Source organism: Schistocerca gregaria, chromosome 2 (assembly GCF_023897955.1).
Source record: "Schistocerca gregaria isolate iqSchGreg1 chromosome 2, iqSchGreg1.2, whole genome shotgun sequence".
NCBI lineage: Eukaryota > Metazoa > Arthropoda > Insecta > Orthoptera > Acrididae > Schistocerca > Schistocerca gregaria.
This window is the reverse complement of record NC_064921.1, coordinates 105,573,758-105,592,047: the sequence shown is the minus strand read 5'-3', so window position 1 is coordinate 105,592,047 and position 18,290 is coordinate 105,573,758. Positions and strand designations below refer to the sequence as shown.

The 18,290-nt window shown below is 42.3% G+C and overlaps 1 protein-coding gene across 7 annotated transcripts in view; it reads right to left on the bottom strand.

Annotated features, from left to right (window-relative positions):
- LOC126336448 (protein transport protein Sec31A) overlaps positions 1-18,290 on the bottom strand; it is a 147,536-nt gene that overhangs the window by 43,735 nt on the left and 85,511 nt on the right. For all 7 annotated transcript variants that reach the window (XM_050000154.1, XM_050000152.1, XM_050000150.1 and 4 more), the window contains one exon: positions 8,834-8,974. In XM_050000154.1, the coding sequence (XP_049856111.1) occupies positions 8,834-8,974 (141 nt within the window). The remainder of the gene's footprint in view (positions 1-8,833; positions 8,975-18,290) is intronic.

The window sequence follows — 18,290 nt, the reverse complement described above, 5'->3', positions numbered from 1 at the left end:
ATGTGAGCTTCTCATCAAAAATAAGCCCGAGATATTTCACTTGTTCCATAAAGGTGAGGACAGTGTCTCCTAGTTCTAAAACAGGGAGATTAAAAAGAGAACAGGAACGGTTAAAATCTACACAAACAGTCTTCTCCAAAGATAATTTAAAGCCTGTGTTCGTAGACCATTCCTCCAATCGCAGGATCGTCAGCTGTAAGTGGCGTGTAGCAGTTGTAAGGGAGGAAGATGCACAGAAAATGCAGAAATCGTCCACAAACAAGGAGCACTGTACGGGCCGTCATACTGTGGACGCAATACTATTGATTGCAATGATTGGAATGATACCTCCTGAACCCACACTGGTAGCGCGTAAGTAAGGATCTGGATTCGAGAACCCACACCAGGTGCCTATTGACCGTACGCTCAAATGTCTTTCCTATGCAGCTCGTGAGACTAATGCTACGGTAACTACTGGGATCGGTCCGATCCTTCCCTGGTTTTAAAAGTGGAATTAAAATAGATTCTTTCCACGAACTAGGAAAGTCACCTGTCTTCGAACTTTCATCAAAAAGTTGGAGGTGGTCTTCCTTTGACCACAGATCCAACTGCTGCAGCATGCTATACGATATCAGGTCTGGACCAGGTGCAGTACCCCGAGATACTGACAGTGCAGAGTCCAACTCCCACAAAGAGAAAGGCTGGTTGTATTCCTCAGTGTTGTCTGAACGGAAATCAAAACCAGCCCGCTCGTGTGTACCGGGATAGTGATGAAATTCTGGGTCCTGGCTAGAATCGGCCGTAATAGTTTGAAATGATTCTGCCACTGCCCGGGCGATGTCTCTTGGAGATGTTAGGAGACACCCCTGCTCATGTATAGCTGCTATTGGCAGTCGAGAGTATCGCCTTGAGATCCTCCTAATGGCTTCCCATATTTTGCTTGAAGATGTGGACCTAATGATGGGGATCAGGAACTCTCGCCAAGACCTCAATTTACTCTCTCTAACGATTCTTCTCGCCCACGCCCATCCTGTTTGGAAAGTTGCCAGATTTGCATCAGTAGGGCACTGATGGATCTTCTCAAAGCCGCCCTTCTGTCTCTGATTGAGGTAGGACAGTCGTCATTCCACCAAGGGACAGGCTGCCTCACAGGTGTTCCCTTTGACTTTGGTACGGATACATCAGCAGAATGGAGCATCACTGCCGTAATGTGATCCACCCAATCCTGGACGTCTTCACACTGTTCAAAAACAGCCAACTGCCTGTAGAACGTCCAGTTTCCCTACTGGAACAACCATTTCGGCTGCTTATCGACACAACCCATTTCAACTGGCAGATGGAGCCAGATAGGATAATGGTTGCTGCCATGAAGGTCGTCGTCTACGACCCACTGAGTAATGTCCGCAAGCACAGGCAAACAAATAGAGAGGTCTATGGCAGAGGACGAACCTGAAGCGGTGCTAAAATGCGTGGCCTGACCTGCGTTCAGCAGTGTGATGCCAGAAGTCATGATCAACTGCTCAGTCATCTGGCCTCTGAGGCAGGTTTTGTTGGAACCCATTATGCATTATGAGCATTAAAATCTCCTAAAATGAGAAAGGGACGGGGTAGCTGATCAATGAGCTGTGCGAGGGCTTCACTCTCAATGAGCTCAGCGGGTGGTAAATACAAGGAGCACACTGTGACATTAACATGGGCCAGGATCCGAGCTGCAACCGCTTGTAGCATTGTGGTTAAGGGCACAGGTGAGGAGTGTAATGTGTCCATAATGAACACTGCCACCCCACCCTGTGCTCTATTACCAGTCAGGTCGTCTTTCCTGTACAAGTGATATCCTGTAAGTGCTGGTGTGTCATTCTCTTTAAAATGTGTCTCTTGCAAAGAGATGCAAAAGGGGTTATCCTGTACTAACAGCCGCAATTCTTCAAAGCGAGTTCTGACTCCATACAGATTCCACTGAAGTATGGGAGCCATATCAGTGTTTCGGTGTAGATTTCCCCGTCTTTGCGCCGCACTGATGAGACACTTGTGGAGCGAGTGGCAGCAGAGGGGCTGCCAGGTTCTGGGGAAGAGGTATCAAACTCCATGACGATTTCCTCCTCATCAGTCAGGGATGCCATGACGACATCCAATGGGGCCTTTGGCAGGTTTGACGCCATACGTCGTGCCCCTTTACCTGGTCCCTTTTTCATGGTCGAAGTCTGGGATGAGGGAAGTGGAGAGGCACTCGGTTTCTGGAGGGCCTTCGAAGTCTTCACTGTAGATTTCTCTGCAATAGCATTTGGTTCAGTCGGAGCAGCCTGAATAGCTATATCTTTATTGGTTGTGCTCTGGCAGGTACAAATGCAGGAAAAGGTATTGGTGGAGGATACTGCTACACTGGACATGGTCTGCGTCGAAGCATCTGCTTTTGATGCACTTTTTTGCACCAAGGAGGCATAGGATGTGGCAAAGACAGGGGGTTTTGTCGCCTTATACTGTTTTTTGGCTTCCACATAAGGTATCCTCTTTGTCACCTTTATCTCCTGGATTTTTTTTCCTCCGCAAATATGGGGCAGTCTTTGCTCCAGACGGGATGGCTCTCAGAGCAGTTGACACACAGTGCTGGAGATGTGCAGTTGGTCCCAGCTTCATGAGCTGCCTTGCCACATACACCGCAGGTCGGTTCACCCCCACAACTCATCGTTGTATGGCCAAATCGTTGACATTTGAAACATCGCACAGGGTTAGGTATGTAAGGCCTAACCCTAAGTCTGTGGTAACTAGCCAGAATGTATTCAGGCAAGACAGGCGAATTGAAAGTCACAATGAAGGTGGCAGATTTCTCAACAACACCATTATTCCTACGTGTCCGTTGTTCCACGTCTACAATCCCCTGTGTTGCCCATTCTCGCTTCAGCTCTTCTACTTCAATATCCATTAAATTCCGGCAGGTGACAACGCCTTCACTGGAGTTGAGGGAATTGTGCAACTCGACAGTAACATCATACTCACCTAACTTGGTTGACTTTCGAAGCAGCTCCACTTGCTTTGCCCTAGTAGTCTCAACTAACAGGGTACCATTCCTCAGGCATTTGATAGATTTCAGTGTACCTGCGCGTCCTTCTAAACTTTTATGTATATAGAAAGAAGACACTTTTTCAAATGAGCCCTCTTTCCTCTTAATCACAATGAAAACATTGTCATTAATGACTCCATGAGCCCTGTTACTCTGTTCTATCTGCTTATCTGGAGGACTAGCATCCCTCATATGCTTTACTGATGGCGAAGTTGGTGAAGGGAGATTCGTGGTTACCATGTGCGTCCCACAAGCAGCTAGGGAACTAAACGTCCACCCAGACAGAGCCCTGCATGCCTGGGTAAGCCTTATACAACGGAGGTGTGGCAGGTTCCTCAGAGGTCGCCCGCTAGCGACTTTTCCACCTCAACAGCCATGCATCTTATCGGCGTGCAGCACACCTTAAGATTGAAGGTTTTTTTTATAGAGGTATGTACCATCCTCGCGATCCAGCCAATCAAGCCAAGATCCCCAGTCCCTGCAACACACAATGTTCCACCATTGCGCCACATGGTGGTCGCGCCACATGGTGGTCGCTGAAGCATGCCCAAAGCTTACGGTGTCAGAGGGCTGGCGGCGCACATCAGTCCACAGCTCGCGGACCCCGGGTTTGCCTAGCCCGTACCCAGCAAATGAATGCTGAGTCCCTTGAGGGGACCCCAATCTGTTTGTTTGTCTGTCCCTCAAAGGTAAAGTAGGGGTTTGTAAAAGTATAAAGTTGATTCAAGTAAGCAAGAAGGACATAATGTGTTTAGAATCAGCCGGACACTGTCTGAGCTAACATCAAGCAGCTAACAGACCGTGTACACAGGAAATGTTGGTATAGGGGGATGTGAAACTTCCTGTCAGATTAAAACTGTGTGCCGGACCGAGACTCAAACTTGGGACCGTTTGCCTTTCACAGGCAAGTGCTCTACCAACTGAGTTACCCAAGCACAACTCATGACCTGGCCTCACAGATTCAGTTCTGCCAGTACCTCGTCTCCTACCTTCCAAACTTCACAGAAGCTCTTCTGCCAATCTTGCAGAACAAGCACTCCTGGAAGAAAGGAGTCGTGCTTGGGTATCTCAGTCAGTAGAGCACTTTCCCGTGAAAGGCATGAAAATTTCATTCTGGAAACATCCACAGGGCTTTGGCTAAGTCATGGCTCCACAATATCCTTTCTTCCAGGTGTGGTAGTTCTGCAAGGTTTGCAACAGCTTCAGTGAAGTTTGGAAGGTAGGAGACTAGGTACTGGCAGAATTGAAGCTGTGAGGGCTGGTTGTAAGTTGTGCTTGGGTAGCTCAGTTGGTAGAGCACTTGCCCGCAAAAGGTACCGAGTTCGATTTTCGGTCCAGCACACAGTTTTAACCTGTAAGGAAGTTTCATATCAGTGCACACTCTGCTGAAGAGTGAAAATTTCAGCATCAATGATGACAAGCAAAATGTGTGAGTGGAGTGGGCGTGAACATGGCTGATGTCTTTAACAAAGGAGGGGAGTCATCGTACTATATGTTGCAGGCGTTGATCAACTAATGCAGATATACATTCAATGAATGCTTTGAATCCAGCAACTACAGGACGGCCAGGGTAATTAGGTTTGTGGACCTCGCGAAGAAGGTGAAAAGTGAGAGTACGGGGTTTGAGTGGAGTAAGAAATTCTATGGACTGAAGTGTTAGTCCTTGTGAGGAGCAGAAGGTTTTAAGGAGGGCCTGCAGTTCAGTTTGAATCACAGGGATGGGATCTTTATGGCTGATGCTGTACATAGAAGTGTCAGATAGCTTGGATTAGTCAAGTACAGCAATGGTAGATCCTTTGTCCACTGGTAGGATAATGATGGAGTCATCAGTTTTTATGAAAAGATGCACCTATATTTCTGCAGAGCACAGGTTACAGTCATGTTGTAGGGATCTCACAAAGAGTTGTGAAGCAATGCTGCATGTTAGAAATTCTTGGAAGGCTTTAAAGAGGTGGTTTTGAGGTAATGGTGTTGGATTAAGTTACGATCATGGCAGAACTATTGAAAGCAGGGTTCAGCATCAGGCTCTCTGTTGGATAGATTTTGGGATTGGGCTGCAAAGCGGTATTTGCAGCTGACATGACATGTGAAGGAGAGCAGGTCGCTAACCAAAGCATCATGATCAAATGCATGTTCACGTCAGAAAATGAGGTCCTTAGATAATACAGATAATTTAAGAGAGATTAGTGCCTTAGATGAGAGGTTGAGAACACATTATCATTGCTTGGGGAGGCAGTGGTGAAGGTGGAGGGATATTTAGAATGTTGGACAAGCTCTGTTTGTAGGAGAGGAGTGGTCATTGATGGTGTAGCTGTTTAGGTAGCTGGAGAGGATTGGGAATAGAAAGAAAGAAAGAAAGAAACACTGTTGTGGCAGTTTAGAAGGTAGTATAACTTTCTGACATTAAGTCTGGCCTATTGTTGCATTTGAAGCTGACTTGATGGATTATACCATCCAAGGAAACATGAGAGGAAAAGGATGAGAGAAGCCTGGCGGAGTGGAAACTGGCAGATGAGGCACTTAGGTCACAGATTAGCTGGGTAACTGCAAGAGATGGTTTATTTGAAATTGTAAAAGAAGATGGTGTAGAGTGGGATTACATCCAGAAAAAGGGATGTTCAATGCTCAGGCTTTTGGGGTACCTCCCACGGACAACCAGGTTCAAGAAATAGAATGTGGGACTATAGTTTAGATAGTGCAAAAGCATGTATTCGGAAGGACCAAATATAATGTGTGATAGACTTCATCACAAGGTAAGGGGGTTTGGAGTGTTAGAGATGGTGGGAGAGGTGAAAAAGAAGCAGAGGGTGTATAATGAGACAAAAAGGAAGACAAGACAGAAAGACAAGCAACAAAAAAGATCAAAAAATTGGAAAAAAATTAGAAAAATTCACACAAAGATCATGGAAAAGACAGGAGTTAAAAGATGATCAGAGAAGGCCCTGCAATGTTTAGTCAACCGTAAACAAAGAGTTGTATGCAATTTCATAAATAAGAAGTACCCATCTAAGCATGCAGAAATCAGTACTAGAAAAGGTGTAGGGGCAAGATGTTGGTTAGTATGGGTGATACAGATAAATGAATAGGTGAACTACCATAAAAGATTGACAACCAATGTCAGTTTGAACAAGGCTAATGATAACAAAGACTGACAAGGGAATGATGGCCACAAGAGCTAATATATAAACGAAAATAATCAAATTTTCAAAATATAATGTAACTGGAAAGATAAATATCTACTCACAAAGCGGCTGCAGGAGAACACACAGAAGTTACGGAAAGTGCAAGCTTTCGGAACCAACGGCTCAATTTTCTTGTAGAAGGGTTGAACAAGAAGGAAGAGAGGGCTGTAGGAAAAGGACTGTCCAAGGTTTAGGAAATGGAGAGAGTTACAGAGAAGTTATCCAGGGCTCCGTGTCTGGGGAAATTTACCAGACAGGATGAGGAGTGGGGTGGGGGTGAGTGTATGTAAACACTGTTCAGCCTTCTACATCATTATGACTACCACCAAGTCATCAGATAGAATGAATGGCCATAGACAGAGGGTGCATACTTACTGGTAACACACAATATTCTGTTGCAGAGAATGCCTTACAACACGACAGTCAAGATCTTGGAGCCCGTTTCACCACACGTACGATCTAGATTCTCCCGCCTGGCACCTGTTTCTTACAACTCTGCAGGCAGGAACTGGCGTTACAACTTGACCTTTTGTTCTTGCTACCCACCTGGTCTTAACATTAATTTCTTTGGTCTCAGAATTTCTTTTCAGTAACTGCTTCTTTCTTCACCTCCTTCTAGCAGTCTATATATTTTATTTTCTGACCTGTCTATTTCCCCTCACCCCCTCCTCGTCACCTATCTACCACATATAACACACTTATATTTCTATTCTTATCAACTCTCATGTGAAACGTTATCAGTATGTCTATATTGCTTATTACCCTATCTTCCACCTTTAAGCTCTCAGGTTATCAAATCTCATCTGTTGCAGTCCCCAGTCAGTCAGTCTTTCGTTCTCATCCCTTTTGGTAAGTTTATCCTGACCCAGGCTTCTGGACAAATCTTCCATACCTCTCACTATTTTGTAAACCTGGCCAGTCCCTTTCCTTCATCCTTCTTCCATCCACTTCAACCCTTCTGCCAGAAGAATAAGTCACTGGCTCTGAAAGTTTGCACATTTCCTCAACTTTTGTATGTGTTTTCTCCTGCCACCACTTGATGAGTAGATTTTTCATCTGTCTAATTATAATATATTTCCTTACTATAATTAGTTATTTCTGTAGGAAATGTCTATGAATACGAGATTTATCATGTTCATGTCACATGTTGAACACTGTAGTTCTTGCATCATTTCTTCTGATCAAATTATGTCACTTTTGAACAGACTTGCTGACTAAATTGTGGCAATATGTGACTTTTTAGTGTCCAGGCAGTGGATTTGACATTTAAAATGACTTTGTGGAACAAACAGTTAATGAGACAACAAGAATGTACTACTACTTCCAACTGCGATATATGCATGAATTCAGATTAATTGAATTTGGGAAATAGTTTGAGCTGTTTAAACAAACCTTAAACACAATAAAAGTTACTCCTTAAAATTTCCTACAAACTGTTCTTCAAAGTTGTCTGCACGCAAGGAATTTAAACAAAATGTTCTAAACTGGCTAATTCAATTACCACCAGCAAATGACACCATGGTCACAATAGTTTCCATTTTATGTCAAGTGTCATTCCCAAGAAAGAAATATTTGTAAATTTGCTCTCCATATAACACAGAATAGTAATATTGCTTATGTGCTGTACCAATACACACACAGCTTTTCTTTTGCCCAGAAGGAATCACACAAGAAAGCTGCCACTTTCCTTTGTCTTTTGTACCAAAATCTCATCACAAAATTCAATTAATATACAGTCTCTTGCAACCCAAACCATGACTTCAAAATATTGTCTTTAAACTTTCCATCAATAATACAGTAATGACTGTTAAAACTTGATGTACAACATCCATAAACTTCATTTAAAAGTATATAAAACACACTCAACAATGAAAATAAATGTTTAAAATACAACCATTTATTGCTAAGATTCTTATATATGCTGGGGAAAAAGAACTATAACAGTTAGAGAGACTCTTTCAGCAGATCGGGCACACCAAAAAAAATCCGAGACGCCTGAAGAGATACAAAATATTTAAATATTCAATAGTGTTTATATAGCTTAACAATTAAAAAGTCTTTTACATCCACATACACAACCAGCAAGCCACAATAAAGTGCATGGTGGAGGGTATCTTGTAATACAGGTACTGATTTTCCTTTTCTGTTTCACTTGCAAATGGAAAGAGGGAAAAATTACTGCAGATACACTTTCGTATGAGCACTAATTTCTCATACCTTATTTTCAGTCCTTACACGAAATGTACATTGGTGGCAGAAGAACTGCTCAGCAATCTATCACAAATCCTGGTTCTCGTAGCTTTCTCCCAAGTGTTCCACAATGAGAAAGTCTTCCTTCCTTAATGGATTCCCATTTGAGCTCACGCAGTATTTCCATAATACTCGCATGTTTATTAAACCTACTGATAACAAATCTAGCAGCATGTCTCTGAATTATTTCAATGTCTTCCTTTAAATTCAACCTGGTGTGGATCCCAAACATATGAGCAGTACTCAACAACGGGTTGCACAAGTGTTATATATACAACATCTCTTATAGGTAAGCTACACTATCCTAAAATTCTCCCGCTAAACCTATGTCATAATTATTCTCAGAATGTGAATGTTTACCAACCTGACCAGGGTAAAACCCGGCTGAAGACCTCGACACTGAACCTCTTGTTGTCCTGGTGGTTGGCTGTGCAGATGGCTGCGCATACACAGGCTTGTATCCTAAGGCCTTCTCAATCCTGTCCCTAAGAGCTGCAACTTGCTCCTACACAAACAAAACAATAACAAGAATTAATAAAAAAGAAAGAAAATTGAAATTATTACAAATTTTGCATTTGACATAAAAATTTAAATAATTTAAATATCCTCTACAACTATAGTGCTATATTGTTATTATCAGTACTACAATTATAAATGTCGATAAAAACAAATGTTAAAAGTGAATTTTTCCAGTCACTCACAGTCCCTGTTGAATGGGGTATGAGAGGTACAGGTCACCGTTACAATTACCAATAACACCACATCATCAGACATCCATTAGAGAAAAATGTGGTATGGATTAAGGCACCAAGCCAGAACATATATTGGATTGAAAGCCACAGAAAGATTCAAATCAATGTCAAGAAGTAATTCCCAACCCATCTGCCTAATTGTAAATTTAATGCCTAGAACTTCAATACTGGATACTTTATTCTGTTTACTCCCATTTGTACTTACTTCACTTCCACATTCTCTTGCATCCCTGTACAGTGTAGAGGTCAGTTCTGCGTACTTAGACTTCAAGAGTTAAACAATAAGATCCAGAAAAAAAGCATCCAAATCCATCATGTTCAATGATGCACACGAAAGGAGCTTTCCAGAAAATTGTAACATTTACTAGTAATTGGGCATCCCTTAGTCAACTGTAAAATTACTGGCAGATGCTTTCAATACAAAAGCATTCTCTGAAAAGAAGGATAATCTTTCAGCTAAACTTCAGCCTTTATTAGGACCAAAGATGAGGAGGCTTATCTCCAACCAAATCTGATCTGTTGAAGCAGCTATCCATAGATCATAAATGTGATGTCTTTTGTATCCAAGAAATCCAAAGAGAGAACTGTCAACCCTACCTCAGGATCCCTGGTACATTTCTCATTGCTAAGAGGCCCAATCGACAGTTTGGAAGTTCACTGTTTGCCAAACTGGATACAGCTTTGGAACTTACTTAAAGGAAAGATGAAGTTCATAATTGGAGATTTCAGTAGTCATTGTACTGAACAGGGTGTCAATACTGATGACAGAAATTGAGAAAATGTTCTCCAATGCGCAGACTCTGATCATCTAACATTAATTCATGCCAACAAAGAACATACACTGCTCAGTAGCTGCAGACGAGGTTGTGTTTACAATTTTGACATGTTGTTCACGGACAATAACATAGCTGAACACTGTACAAAGTTCATATGCACTCAATCTCAAACGCTCACCATCAGCCAACAATATGCCAAATTGTGTCAGCCAAAAGGCCACATGTTGCACCATTGTTGCTAAAGTTAGGTAAGCTACTGCCTCATATCATAGATACAAAGAAAAACATATGACTGGCTCATATGTTTCTTCCATAACTGTCTCAGTAAATGATGGAACCCAATATTATGGAGGAAGTGTCGTGTAGTTGCCATTCTGAAACCAGCAAGCAAGTTGATGACATAAACAGCTCAACCCCTCATAATCCCACAGCAAACTGGATTTAGGCCAGGTGAGAACTGTACAGTACAATTATTAAATCTAACCTAGTAATCACAGGCAGCTTTGAGACAGGAAAGGCCATTGTGGTAGCATCTATTCATCTAACAGTCCTGTGCAAAATGTACAGTATAACTGCAGATTACCTCCTTCAAAATAGAAGATTTTTCATATAATTCCAAGACCAGTGCAGCTGATGGAGCGTCCAATAGAACTTGTTACCACAGGACAATGTTTTTACACTCCTGCTATTTAATATTTATGCCAATGATCAACCCCTGCCCAATAATATTGGAAGTTACATCTATGCTGATGATCTTGCTCTCTCTTTCAAGGCATCCAAATCCCAGTGAAACACATGTGTGCACATTCCATCTGAGGAACAGATATGTCATTAGGAAACTTCAAGTGGCTTGGAGAGGAATGCAGCTGTAACACAGCTTCCAGCCCCAATATCTTGGGGTCATACATTAACTTTCAAGCAGCACTGTCAGGAAGTAAAACAAAAAATATCTAAAAAGAAATAACATACTGCACAAAATTATAGGAACATCATGAGGTGGAGCAGCAAAAACAGTTAAAAAACTACAACTTTACCTCACTTTACGTAGCTTGCTACCCATCCCTGATACAATTTTGCCCATACTAAACAAGTGGATATTGCTCTTAATGAGATATGTAGACTCATTACTGGATATCTGAAACACACATCACAGCATAACATTCACAATGTAACTGGAATTCCCCCTCCAGACATCAAGCATGTGGTAGCTGCATGCAGAAAACGATATACGGTACCTATTTCCATTAATAACCAATTATATGGTCACCACCACCACCACCCCTTTTCACAATTGATATCCAGGAAATGTTTCATAAGGACAACAGGTGACGCTGTCCAACAGATCTGTTCCCAGTTATCTATGTGGAAGATAAGGTATGAACACTACAGACTACTGGGTGACACCATTGGAAAATGTAACTGCTGGTTTCACTGAGCAATGTCCCAAGTGGAAGCTCTGAACATGCTCAGAACACAGGCAGCAAGGACAAAAGAAAATCAGCAGTAATGCTTTATCCCGCATCATTAATCTTTTTTGATTTTGGATTTCAACAAACTACAGAGCACTTACCCCAAAGTAGACTACGTCCTGCAAGATGTACCACTGATGACCTGATGTCTGTAAACTATGAATCTGTACGTAGTAACTATCAAATACTAGGCTTAAGTTGCTTGGACAGCCATGTTTGCCTTTATTTCTTTCGTTTCCATATTCCTTTAATGTAGTCGTCAAATTCCAAGTAAGTATCAATTTATAAGTGACTGTTTAGACCAACAAACTATAACAGTGTAGGCTTTTTTTTTTTACAAGCGGTATGATTGTCTTCCAATTTTAAAGTAGGAATTAGTTTATAAACGTTATTATTTTTGTTTATGTATGTATCTTGTATGCTGAAGTTTGATGCTTTCGATATGAATAAACAAATAATGTTCAATGAAGTAAATGCAATAAAATCCAGCATGCAGTTGATAGAAGGTTAGAGCTAAACATCACATTGCACACATGTTATTAACAATCGGGCACCAGTTCAAAGTTAGAAAATATTCTTTGGTCTTGTTTAAGGAACCATTTTGGCATTTGCATGATAACATTCAGGGAGTATCTGGATGACTGAACAGAGCCTATATCGTGCTCCTCTCAAATTCAAGTTGAATGCCAGTGGAGTACCTCAATCAGTCAATATGCAATCATTAGAAAATAATACGAACTCACTGATACAAGCATGTGATTGATTCAGTTTTTCAACTTATCCGCAAGACATTGATACTGACATCTGAATATAAATTGTTAGAATCTGCTCACTTTATTCATCCATGACAACTGTCCCTAATCTATTATGGGTAACGATAAACTATTCATGGTGAAGCTGGTTGTCAGTTCCAATGGGCACAATATTTTGGCAAGGGACCAAACTGTCATAATCAGGTGCACTGGTGAACTCCTACATATTCCCCCACTTCCTCCGAGTTTGTGCTCTCTCCACAGTTCGCACCCAGATACTTGTGTGTTGCGCGAGTATAGCATCCTCCCCAGAAACATCACTCTGTATAAGGTATATGTCTCTTCTTTCTTAATCTAAAAGCAGCTTCCCACACTCTGCTAAAGGATGCAATCACTACCATGACTAATCAGCAGTTCCCTCACTTGAATCTTGGTAGTTCCTTTAATTATACAGTTCAAGAAGTGTCCAAACCTTAGCAAGGCCATAATTCATACCATTCAATTCTGATAGGCAACTTTCCACAATTGGTGACTTGCTAGGAGGTTGCAATCTGGTGTGCTATTGGTGTTACGGTCAACAATCTTCGACAGTAGAGACCGTTTGAGCTATGTATGTCACACCCCACTGGCAAGATATCTGATAGACCCAAGCCTTCCATAGCCCAAATTTGTCCTTGACAATACCAAACAGTGCCCTTGCCCTTGTTTTACCTGGCGGGAGGAGAACAGTCTTCAACCACTCTTCCCGAAGAATTCGTCTTATCTTTCCAGATACACTCCTGGAAATGGAAAAAAGCACACATTGACACCGGTGTGTCAGACCCACCATACTTGCCCCAGACACTGCGAGAGGGCTGTACAAGCAATGATCACACGCACGGCACAGCGGACACACCAGGAACTGCGGTGTTGGCCGTCGAATGGCGCTAGCTGCGCAGCATTTGTGCACCGCTGCCGTCTGTGTCAGCCAGTTTGCCGTGGCATACGGAGCTCCATCGCAATCTTTAACACTGGTAGCATGCCGCGACAGCGTGGACGTGAACCGTATGTGCAGTTGACAGACTTTGAGCAAGGGCGGATAGTGGGAATGCGGGAGGCCGGGTGGACGTACCGCCGAATTGCTCAACACGTGGGGCGTGAGGTTTCCACAGTACATCGATGTTGTCGCCAGTGGTCGGCGGAAGGTGCACGTGCCCGTCGACGTGGGACCGTACCGCAGCGACGCACGGATGCACGCCAAGACCGTAGGATCCTACGCAGTGCCGTAGGGGACCGCACCTCCACTTCCCAGCAAATTAGGGACACTGTTGCTCCTGGGGTATCGGCGAGGACCATTCGCAACCGTCTCCATGAAGCTGGGCTACGGTCCCGCACACTGTTAGGCCGTCTTCCGCTCACACCCCAACACCGTGCAGCCCGCCTCCAGTGGTGTTGCGACAGGCGTGAATGGAGGGACGAATGGACACGTGTCGTCTTCAGCGATGAGAGTCGCTTCTGCCTTGGTGCCAATGATGGTCGTATGCGTGTTTGGCGCCGTGCAGGTGAGCGCCACAATCAGGACTGCATACGACCGAGGCACACAGGGCCAACACCCGGCATCATGGTGTGGGGAGCAATCTCCTACACTGGGCGTACACCTCTGGTGATCGTCGAGGGGACACTGAATAGTGCACAGTACATACAAACCATCATCGAACCCATCGTTCTACCATTCCTAGACCGGCAAGGGAACTTACTGTTCCAACAGGACAATGCACGTCCGCATGTATCCCGTGCCACCCAACGTGCTCTAGAAGGTGTAAGTCAACTACCCTGGCCAGCAAGATCTCCGGATCTGTCCCCCATTGAGCATGTTTGGGACTGGATGAAGCGTAATCTCACGCGGTCTGCACGTCCAGCACGAACGCTGGTCCAACTGAGGCGCCAGGTGGAAATGGCATGGCAAGCCGTTCCACAGGACTACATCCAGCGTCTCTACAATCGTCTCCGTGGGAGAATAGCAGCCTGCATTGCTGCGAAAGGTGGATATACACTGTACTAGTGCCGACATTGTGCATGCTCTGTTGCCTGTGTCTATGTGCCTGTGGTTCTGTCAGTGTGATCATGTGATGTATCTGACCCCAGGAATGTGTCAATAAAGTTTCCCCTTCCTGGGACAATGAATTCACGGTGTTCTTATTTCAATTTCCAGGAGTGTAATATGCCACAAAATGGAATAAATACAATGGTCATATCCTTCTGAGGTTCCTCTTCTGTTTTTGCCAGTTGTGCAGCAAGTGTAGGGCATAGCACTCCCAGTTTGCCATTCTGTGTCGCCGTTCTCCTGGAACACTGAGCGTCAAATCTTCAAGATCTCTGTTGAGACTCTCATTGTTGGAGAGGCGGCAAGCCCTATGTACCAGTGTTTTGAGCACACCATTTCTTTGTGCCAGGTGGTGGCAGCAGTCTATATGTAACTGTAAGTTGGTTTGAATCAAACAATGGAAAATCCAGGGTGGAATGTAACAATATTATGAGAAGGAAAGTTGCCACTCACCATATAGTGGAGATGCTGAGCCACAGACAGGCACAACAAATAGCCTCTCACAAAGCTTTCGGCCATTGGCCTTCATCCACAATAGACACACATGCACGCACGTGGCCGTGTCCTCATACTTTTGTATTGCATTCACCTGCCTTCGTTATGTTTATAACTTATCAAAATCTCAGTTTTAATTCATTGCATATTCTGTTCAATGTCCATGATCAGTAATTTAGAGCTTTTTTATATTACTTTTTATATAAGTTGTATGTAACATATATTTCGTCAAGCAACGAACACATTTTTGATTATTTATTCATCATTTTGATTAACTGATGCAATGGGTGCTTATCACAAGGCAACTCTTTTTTTTTTTTTTGTTAATAGATTTTTTAGGTTTTGTCTGGTTGAGTTAATAACTAGTTTTTTAGATTACTTTTAAAAAAAATTTAAAACTGTAATATAAAAAAGTTTACATCAAAATTGTGATTTTCACATTTATTCAAATAACAAGGCTATTATTTTTAAGTTTTGGCTGTTCCTTTGTGATACCGCCAAGTTTGGTTTCTTTGTGAATGATTTCGACTCACTAGGGGAAGGGGAAAGAGTCTCCCTCCATTTGAAAAATTATAGAATGGCAAAAAATCATATCCACTTTTCATCTCAAAAAATCACATTTTCCTTTAAAAATATATTTGTTAAAGTCACAACCTTATGGGGCTACTCATATGCATCATCATATAGCTTCTGTTCCTAGTCTTTTTTTTTATGCATTATTTAGTAGAGTATTACATGAGCTTGAAGCCTGTCTCAGATGGGTCATTTGCAACTTTTAGTTTAGTAACTGATGTACAGCACTGATGAAATCATTTTCATACCACTGTCTTACAGAACTTGTCGCACAAATCAAATCTGTTTAAAGATATTCTCATTTTATTAAAAACAAACTGTTCAGTCCTATTATTCATAGTTTTTGGTATTTGATCGTTTCCTGCTTGGATCCTTATATATTTTCATCTGTTGTTCTGCTTCACGATTCAGAGTAGTTTTCATTTTTTAATCAAATGATTAAGGGGACCAAACAGTGGACAGGGACCATAAATGGTTATCCAATTTTCATAAGGCCACACTCAGGATACCACTATCAATGACTTGATTAAAGTTTTGAAAAAATTAGAAATCCAAATATGTTTCTTTGGCTTCTGAAGTGGCACAGGATCGTACTTCATCATGCACAATGGTAAGGGAAATACAAACAGAATGAACTGCAGTATATTCTTGTGGTCATAATTCAACTTCATCATGGAACATAAACTTTTTCATTACATGAATGGCTATTGTCACCAATCTTGCATGATGGATCCCCTTAGAGCACATATGGCAGTTATAAGAGTTGAGGGACATGAAAGGGAAGCAGTGGTTGGGAAGGGAGTGAGAGAGGGTTGTAGCCTCTCCCCAATGTTATTCAATCTGTATATTGAGCAAGCAGTGAAGGAAACAAAAGAAAAATTCGGAGTAGGCATTAAAATCCATGGAGAAGAAATAAAAACTTTGAGCTTTGCCGATGGCATTGTAATTCTGTGAGAGACAGCAAAGGACTTAGAAGAGCAGTTGAATGGAATGGATAGTTTCTTGAAAGGAGGATATAAGATGAACATCAACAAAAGAAAAACGAGGATAATGGAATGTAGTCGAATTAAGTCTGGTGATGCTGAGGGAATTAGATTACATCTACATCTACATGACTACTCTGCAATTCACATTTAAGTGCTTGGCAGAAGGTTCATCGAACCACAATCATACTATCTCTCTACTATTCCACTCCCGAACAGCGAGGGGGAAAAACGAACACCTAAAACTTTCTGTTCGAGCTCTGATTTCTCTTATTTTATTTTGATGATCATTCCTACCTATGTAGGTTGGGCTCAACAAAATATTTTCGCATTTGGAAGAGAAAGTTGGTGACAAATTTCGTAAAAAGGTCTCGCCGCGACGAAAAACGTCTATGCTGTAATGACTTCCATCCCAACTCTCCCCTATAACGTGATAATACAAAACGAGCTGTCCTTTTTTGCACCCTTTCGATGTCCTCCGTCAATCCCACCTGGTAAGGATCCCACACCGCGCAGCAATATTCTAACAGAGGACGAACGAGTGTAGTGTAAGCTGTCTCTTTAGTGGACTTGATGCATCTTATAAGTGTCCTGCCAATGAAACGCAACCTTTGGCTCGCCTTCCCGACAATATTATCTATGTGGTCCTTCCAACTGAAGTTGTTCGTAATTTTAACACCCAGGTACTTAGTTGAATTGACAGCCTTGAGAATTGTACTATTTATCGAGTAATCGAATTCCAACGGATTTCTTTTGGAACTCATGTGGATCATCTCACACTTTTCGTTATTTAGCGTCAACTGCCACCTGACACACCATACAGCAATCTTTTCTAAATCGCTTTGCAACTGATAATGGTCTTCGGATGACCTTACTTGACGGTAAATTACAGCAACATCTGCGAACAGTCTAAGAGAACTGCTCAGATTGTCACCCAGGTCATTTATATAGATCAGGAACAGTAGAGGTCCCAGGACGCTTCCCTGGGGAACACCTGATATCACTTCAGTTTGACTCGATGATTTGCCGTCTATTACTACGAACTGCGACCTTCCTGACAGGAAATCACGAATCCAGTCGCACAACTGAGACGATACCCCATAGCTCCGCAGCTTGATTAGAAGTCGCTTAGGAAATGAGACACTTAAAGTAGTAAAGGAGTTTTGCTATTTGGGGAGCAAAATAACTGATGATGGTCGAAGTAGAGAGGATATAAAATGTAGACTGGCAATGGCGAGGAAAGCATTTCTGAAGAAGAGAAATTTGTTAACATCGAGTATAGGTTTAAGTGTCAGAAAGTCGTTTCTGAAAGTATTTGTATGGAGTATAGCCGTGTATGGAAGTGAAACATGGACTAGAAGAGAATAGACAATAAGAGAATAGAAGGTTTCGAAATGTGGTGCTACAGAAGAATGTTGAAGATTAGATGGGTAGATCATATAACTAATGAGGAGGTACTGAATAGGATTGGGCAGAAGAGAAGTTTGTGGCACAACTTGACTAGAAGAAGGGATCAGTTGGTAGGGCATATGCTGAGGCATCAAGGGATCGCCAATTTAATATTGGAGGGCAGCGTGGAGGGTAAAAATTGTAGAGGGAGACCAAGAGATGAATATACTAAACAGATACAGAAGGACGTAGGTTGCAGTAAGTACTGGGTGATGAAGAAGCTTGCACAGGACAGGGTAGCGTGGAGAGCTGCATCAAACCATTCTCAGGACTGAAGACCACAACAACAACAACAGCTAATTTACTGAAGCACTGAATTTAATATTCAATTCATTCTCATCTTTTAATGGCTTTCTGTACTCACTCAACAGTTCTCTTTCTCAGGTAACTGATGATCAATTCCATGCATGACCTTTGGAACACCTTTCTAGTATCAACTGATCAAAAACTTGGTTTTCTTTTCTACTGTAAAGATTTTTAAAGCAAGAA